The sequence below is a fragment of the Sphaeroforma arctica genome (assembly GCF_001186125.1).
Source record: "Sphaeroforma arctica JP610 unplaced genomic scaffold supercont1.2314, whole genome shotgun sequence".
Taxonomy (NCBI): domain Eukaryota; class Ichthyosporea; order Ichthyophonida; genus Sphaeroforma; species Sphaeroforma arctica.
Window position 1 is genome coordinate 1 of NW_014038244.1, and position 7,443 is coordinate 7,443.

The 7,443-nt window shown below is 39.9% G+C and overlaps 2 protein-coding genes across 2 annotated transcripts; one reads left to right on the top strand and one right to left on the bottom strand.

Annotated features, from left to right (window-relative positions):
* Positions 1 to 804: 804 nt before the first annotated feature.
* SARC_12453 (hypothetical protein) lies at positions 805 to 5,123 on the bottom strand. The gene is made up of 5 exons (XM_014293439.1): positions 4,456 to 5,123; positions 2,782 to 2,884; positions 1,947 to 2,071; positions 1,331 to 1,611; positions 805 to 990 (listed from the first exon to the last, which is right to left on the bottom strand). Exons 1-5 carry the CDS (start codon positions 5,072 to 5,074, stop codon positions 985 to 987), a joined length of 1,134 nt encoding a protein of 377 aa, XP_014148914.1. The 5' UTR covers positions 5,075 to 5,123; the 3' UTR covers positions 805 to 984.
* Positions 5,124 to 7,033: 1,910 nt separating this feature from the next.
* SARC_12454 (hypothetical protein) lies at positions 7,034 to 7,186 on the top strand (the record flags this gene model as incomplete). The annotated part of the gene is made up of 1 exon (XM_014293440.1): positions 7,034 to 7,186. A coding segment is annotated over one exon (153 nt), but the record flags the coding sequence as incomplete, so codon positions are not given.
* Positions 7,187 to 7,443: the final 257 nt, after the last annotated feature.

A 7,443-nucleotide genomic window follows, 5' to 3' on the forward strand; every position in this document is an offset into this window, starting at 1 on the left:
GTATATATAATATATTGTATATATATATATAGTATCTATATATATATGTATATATTCATCGAGAACAAGTATTTCAAGTTGTTTCCCTGATTCCATCATCTCGATATATACATCTCTTTGTACTATCTAAGCCAATGTTCTAAACACATCCGTAAAACAATGTGACATTCTGTATTTGAGTAATGTATATTAAGTAAGGGTATGTCTCAAAATTCTACTCATTCCTATGTCTCAACACATACTACCATTGGCCCTTGTTATTGGTATTGTCATTCCATAGAAGGGCTCCCTTTATTATCTATACAATAATCTTGTCAAAATTTCAGTCCGACAATTTATTTTTTGCTGCTATTAGTCCTTGTGCACACATATTACCTTCCTAACAATGATTACTCACAACCTTCCTGAGTAAACATTACTTAACTTACAACTAAAAGATTGTGCTCATTTTAACAAACATCACATACATTGTCTTTTTTGTCTTTGTTTTGAAAAAGTTAGGCAGTGCAACTTATAACAATAAAATACAATCTGTATCGTGCTTTACTGCGGTTCTTTTCCAAAATAGGTACCAACAACCAGGATCAGGATGTAACACTAGTCAACTGAAGGTGTATCTGATTTGAATCGCTGATGTGATCGCCAGCAGCAGTATTTCTCTCACTTTGATGTGAATTTATATCACTGGCGCGAACTGCACAATGACTTCATGTTCACGCTCTCATGCTCAGGATTAGGATAAAGGGTGGGTCGATAGATATTCGATTGATCGTGAGCTGCGCTGTGTCGTCTTCATATTCAAAACTGGATGCATACACTTACTTCGGTTTATTTTCATAATCGTTTTTAAAATATTGCCGTGCATACGCCACATAGACGCGGCTGTCTTTAAATTCTGGGGTCATTTGCAAATCTTCGCACTCAGACCGGATTAGGGGTTTTCAATTCCGATTCAGGTAGTAGTAGCCATCTTGAAGTCTGACATTAAGCCTGTAGAGATGAAAACGATATAGCGAAATCAGTCCATGGTAGATCATTTACGACCGCTTATACATACTTCTCAAACACATGTCTTTCTCAGACGCGGATTAGATTATAGAATACATCACTCCGCACAGGTAAGCCTACTGAATATTTTATGGCCAATATCATAACAATTATACATATTGACCTTCTGATTTGGACCATATGTTTACAAAGAGGTAATTTGGTTCGTCAACAAAGGAGTACACATAAATGCATACGGAACGCTGCACGACGGTATCGCAGTAGACAATAAGCCACATAGCTACGCAAGTATAAAGACGAACATTACAACATAGCAACTGACTGTTTGGCCGATGTTCCCCGAGCTCGCATCGAGCGTTTTGCTAGTATCAAGATCCTTCTCTATCATAGATGCGTTCGTGGACTGGGGTCCAAGTGCAAATGATGTATTGTTGGACTTGGCCGCAAATGACTCGTTCAATTGAGATCTGTTGTTATTGTTGTGGAAGGATGAATCCACACTCTTAACCCCCAGAGGGAGGGACTTCTCCATCATGGAGTTGTTGTTACTCTTGGAAAGTAGGCTGGTGTTGTTTGACTGACCCATGACTGACACATTGGCAGCTGTATGCCGGATGAGGTGGTAATCAGGATTAGGTACACAATTGTATCAATTAAAGATCGTAAGGCAAACTAGATATAGACTTGACCCCCGTGAAACGTAGGGGAGTATTCGGTGCTATAGTGTTAGGAGCAGCATAGGTGGTTGTGAAGAGTTAACCAACTAGCCGGGTGCATCGAGTAGTGAATGTGACCAGCGATAGTATAACAAGTCATGCGCATATGCGAAAACAGATTTTTCTCTCGAATGAACTCACCAACTGCCACTTTCCGTATTATATTTACAAGACGCAAGTAAAGAGACAATTCCCAGACACACGTACTAAACGGCAACTTACGTTTAATAAACGAGTTCTCCTTGTTTTCGTGAATGGGAATGTCCATCATGCCACTCGCATTGAAAGAGTCGTTCATTGAGGATCGATTCAAACTCATATTGAGTACTGACCTATCAGCGGCGAGCCTATGGTGTGAAAGAGAAGATATATTTTGCCGATTGCTTAGATATATCGCAGCGGACTGTACAATTATATGAGATAACTTCAGCACATGACTGAATTGTACCGAGAACACTTATGCACATACTAGCACAGGACCTGAGCCTCCAATATAGAACCTTGGAATAAATCACAATTTAAGAAATTTACAAATCAATGTGAAGCATTAATGCAGACAGCAAAAAACAACAAAAAAAACTGACCGACGGATCAACACATATATCAATAATCAACAAAATGATAGTTAATCACTGGGGCAGACCGTATAGTAATATTACAGATGAATCCATATATAACAATATGTCTATATCTATATCTGTAAACGTGCAAATATAGATGAATATATATATACACATGTATACGGGTAAAAGGAACACATCTATAAAATTGAAGTAGGAGTGTATATTAATATATGAACAGATATGTATATACGTATCATGTATAAATTTATATAGACACACATATCTATATATCTATATATATATATATAAAGGCATACATGTCTATTGAATATACGGAGGCACACGTATATATATATATATTTATATAAATACATACATGTATTATGTCGAGTCACGTATACGTATGTTGTATAAATGAAAATGAATATAGCAGCCACAATATTAAACAAAGGGCTAATGACAATATGCGAGCGCACTCTATAACCATCAAGTACCTTTCGGCGGCCTCCTCCGTGCTCATGGGTGTGGGCATCGCATCGTCATTTGCATCTGTGGTGATATCTTCTGTGTTATCTACAGCTCCTGTATTTTGAATCGCTGAGGAAGACAAAAATCGGAAACGCTTATGAATAACGGTATGGGGGAAAATACGACATTGTAATGCATATTAATTCACGAATGTGGTACAAGAACCTCGGGCACTTTTGAGTGAGAGAATATGGTTCAGCAGGCAGTCGAATTGTACTAGTATGATATTATTCACGATCATGTAAGGGTTTCTGGAGTATTTAACGTGGAAATAATATGCACTGTGGCACCATTGAACGAATTTCGCATTGGCAACTGATCCGATAGCCCTCACAGTGATGATGTTGTTATATCTCACGTACATGCTAATATCGAAATCGGTTCTTCTAGTACTTCCCAAAAACATACTGCAATCATAATATGCCCTATCCTACCGAATGTTCGTAATATAGCAATATATAAAAGTTAGTGTTTGCTGTGATTCTAGATATTCTATTGGTAGGTCCGAAGGTATGTTGAAATGTCTCGGCTGCACATTGTTTCAAATTACGAGTAATTGAAAAATTACACTTGAATAACTCATAAGGAGCAGTAAAATCATTGGGTTGTGATATACAGTCTCTGACAGGGTATACACAAGTCTTCTGAGCACAAGTTAAGCAGTTCACTACCGTAGCAATGACTACGAATAATTCATTTTGTATTTAGAGATTTAAAAGGTGGTATAGAGCGAGTCCTCTGCACATACAAACACAGCAGTAGAAGCTCGGTTCGCTTCAGCAGTCTGATACAATATGTTTACACTGCACATCCACAGAATATACCACAGCATAATTGTGACCATGATACACCGAACAGCCGCAGCAATTTGGCATGGTACTGTACATCTTTTTAGGTATTACGCATACTTGCTTGCATGTAAGTATATTTAATGGGAACCCAAATAAAATACTGACTATCTGGTTATATATGCGAGATGGGCATATGTATTCTGGTGGGGTTAGAATATATATACGAAATTGCACTACCACCAGGAGTGCGCCAATTCAACCTGTAACGCTCAATATTCGGCTTTTAGAACGAATCTGAAAAAGACAACGTTTAAGCTGCCGGCGCTAATTGGTCGCGTCAACGCACACCAATGTATATGCGTCGAATTAACAAGTTACACATACAAAACAGAGCTTAAGTACTCCTCATACTCAGCCTTACTGCAAATTGCACACATATACCGGTCCTTCACATATAAGGCCGCAGTGCTTCAGCCGATAAGTTCCCGTAGTACAAGCTCCAAATATGCGCAATGGCCACCATATCATACACCATAAAAGTTATCGTGCACAAGTTACGATCAACACAGCAAACTCGACGATCAAAACAAACTATAAAATAAACATTCGCTATGAGCTGTCTCCATATATATCAACAACACAACGAGCACACACCAGGATTATATCCAAGGGAAGCGTACAAGACCTTACTGAATATATCAGCAAGCGGTCGATTGTTAGTACAAGCGCACATTCTCATTGAAATGTCCATACACCGATCAACAACGAGCATACGCTATACAAATTCCAAGCAAATCGTACAAACTACAAAACAACAACGACTCAATAGTATATATCAAAAAGACATACGGGTAGCGGTGCCAGCAACAGCCCATGTGATGATCGTCAAAGCCATCATCACACTTCCCAGCAGTACCAATGGCTCGTATCGTTCGTGCTCCGCCGGAAGGAACCCTAGAGGAATCACGTGATCGTAGTCTTGTAGTTGCGCACGGGATGAAACAAGGTACTCATCCAAAACCTCACTGGATTTTATCGCAGCTTCGTATGAGCGTTCGTATGCCTTGTACGCATTTTGTCGAGCTAAGTGCAGATTGTCCTCCAGTTCGATGTGGTCAGCAAAAAGTCTCGCCTGTTCCGTGCTGGTTTCCACAAACTTGTGCATCTCCCCAGCTGCGCTCACATAGCCATTGTATACCTGGCCGGACACACTCTCTACGTACGGCACAAACTGCTCATATGCATCGTACGCATGATCTAGGTACGGTTGGTAGTCAAAGCCTTTGACCTGGTCTGTGAAAGCATCTGATGTCGCCTGTACCTTCTCCAGTACCGGCGCGGTAGTGGCTTCCACGATCTTCTCAGCAACAGGTGCTACCGTTGCCGAGACAACCTTCGCTGCCTGTGTGATGGCTTCCTCAATGTTCTCGGCGTGTGCTTGAACCTGGTCCTGCATGTTTGCGTCCATAGTGAATAATGAATGTATCTAACCCTCTTTAAAAAAGGTGTGTGTGTGGTGGCATAGAATATGAGGTGCATATATCAACAGGTTCTGCAATTATTACCGAGATAGCACACGGCAGACGGTACTCAAAGTTTGAATCAAAGGATAGACAACGCAGTTTTTATTCTGCCGTTTGCTGTTTTGGCGCGTGTTTTGGAGTAGACATTTTACGGGAACACGAAAAAGGGAGAGGTTTTAGGGTTTAGGGCCTGACATCCTTATTTGAGAACTGAGATATCGGCGTCACTGAAACTCGACTTAAAAATGTAAATAGTCTAGTACATTTATTTAAATACTACTGTTTAGAACCGATGTGAGGTAGGGGTTTAAAGTCTAGTCACCCAAGTTGAGGATTTAAAAGAAAAGAAAAAAAATAAACTCTGTGTGTTATTATGACTTATTTGCGACCGCGAGAAGTTCACAAAACTTCAAAAGCCGACTGTCCGAGGCCGACAATCCTAAATATTCAAAAAATATATATATCCACACACGGCGAAGCGAGTCTGTCACTTTATTATATTTTTATATATAAAAAAACAATAATATTGTCGACTTGTCGTGTACTATTTTAGCCCAAGTTTCAGATATTTATTTACACAACACAAGGCCATGCCCGGCTATGCACATATTATTTTGCAAAAATTACTAGTAGATGGCCCACCGGCCACCGGCCCAGGGCCGAGTAGGCAGTGTAGGACTACATAAATAGCCGTATGACTCTGTAGCAGAGGGCCGGACTGCCGGTCCACAGTTTTAAGTCTTCGAGTCTTTGTCTGTTTGAGCCTTTGTAAGTTTGAGCCTTGGGGTGGGGGCGGTCAATGGGGCCAGTGGGGCCAATGGAGGCTGGGGGTCAGTGAGTGGAGGAGTGGACTCGGTGGAGGCCTGGAGGGTGGGACTCTGGAGAGCCTGGGGAGGGGTGTTTATTTTTTCATTTGAGTTATTTTATACAATTTGTAAGAAAACAAAAAAAAACAAAAAGTACTTTGATAAATATTAAGGTATTTGAGTCGAATACGAATTTCCAGTCGTGTATTCATACCATAGCTTTTATAGAAAAGCCAATTATGGAAAGCGGTATAATGTATATCAGCAATATAGTCATCATACGCTGGTATTTGAATCAATTTTTAGCATAGCGATTTAGACGGTATCACCCTGATTTTGTATTCAATTTTTATGTATATAAACCCCGATCTTGTTCAAACGTACTATTTGGGGAGTACGAGGAGTAAATAGTTTTAAATCTGGTCGCTGTGTTTTTAAAAAAATAAATAAATATTATATGTGTAGTACATAATATTTAGTATTTACATTATAAATACGCCTTACGCCTACGGTCATACAATAAATTTACATATTTAGCCCTCCAGGCTCCAGCAGTCCAGCCCTAGACCCCAGGCCATAGTCCACAGACTCACAGAGGGTTATATTTTAACTCGTACAGACGCACACCATAATAAAGGACTATCTCTCTCTCTCTCGCACTCTGAGACTGAGACAGTATATAGTCATCAGTACTCAGTAAACACTCTCAAGTCTCAGGTCCCAATCTGTTGTCAACTTATTCGCTATTTACACTAAAAATACAGTACAGTACATCCACATATTTTGTTTAAAAAAAAAAGAGGGTATTTTGAGAGCAAATTGCTGGAACAGTGAAATGCAAAAGCTCGACCCAACTGAGTCTGGAGATAGATATTACTATTATTGAAATCATGCATCTAATAAATAGTAAATACCAAGAGTGATACTCGAGGCTTGCTCAAGTCGCTTCTGTGTAAGCTAGACGGGTGCACAGGTAACTCCATACTATATACATATACCTAGGCCGTGCGCACGTACGTGTGCTGAGAATTCATGATGTTGCTGAGTAAACTCAATTTGGTCAGATTTGCGAGCGTGCTTGTTGTGTTATCATGTGCAATGATATCGGTAGCACAGGAAGAGGCCTTTGATGATCCTGTAGTTGATGCGGACTTGGCAGCTGCATTCAACCAAGAGGAATTGATGGATATGTTAGCCGCCGAGCAAATGGCAGAAGCGGGGGATACACAAGGCACTGTCGAAACAACAACGGTATGGTTGCGTGCGCTGTGTTTAGCGGTTGAAACTAATTTCATCTTACTCGCCGAAGTTGTAAAAATGGTAAATAATGTCGGTCTTTTGTCTTATGACCAGCTTTTTCTTATAGTCTATTGTCTCTATGAAGAGTCACTGTCTGTGTATTTGCCGATTGAAACGTTCAACAAGTGGAGGCAAGTTTATCAGTCAAAGATTACTTTTTTTGTATTTCTCTGCATATTCGGCTTGCCAATCGTATTTATAAAAGCAAT

Excerpts from the sequence above, each read along its gene's own strand:
- SARC_12453 (XM_014293439.1), bottom strand. The coding sequence starts at position 5,074 with ATGGACGCAAACATGCAGGACCAGGTTCAAGCACACGCCGAGAACATT. Across the intron at positions 2,885-4,455 it reads TGTTGCTGGCACCGCTACCC|CGATTCAAAATACAGGAGCT; the intron begins GTATGTCTTTTT and ends TGTCTTCCTCAG. Across the intron at positions 2,072-2,781 it reads ACGGAGGAGGCCGCCGAAAG|GCTCGCCGCTGATAGGTCAG; the intron begins GTACTTGATGGT and ends TTCACACCATAG.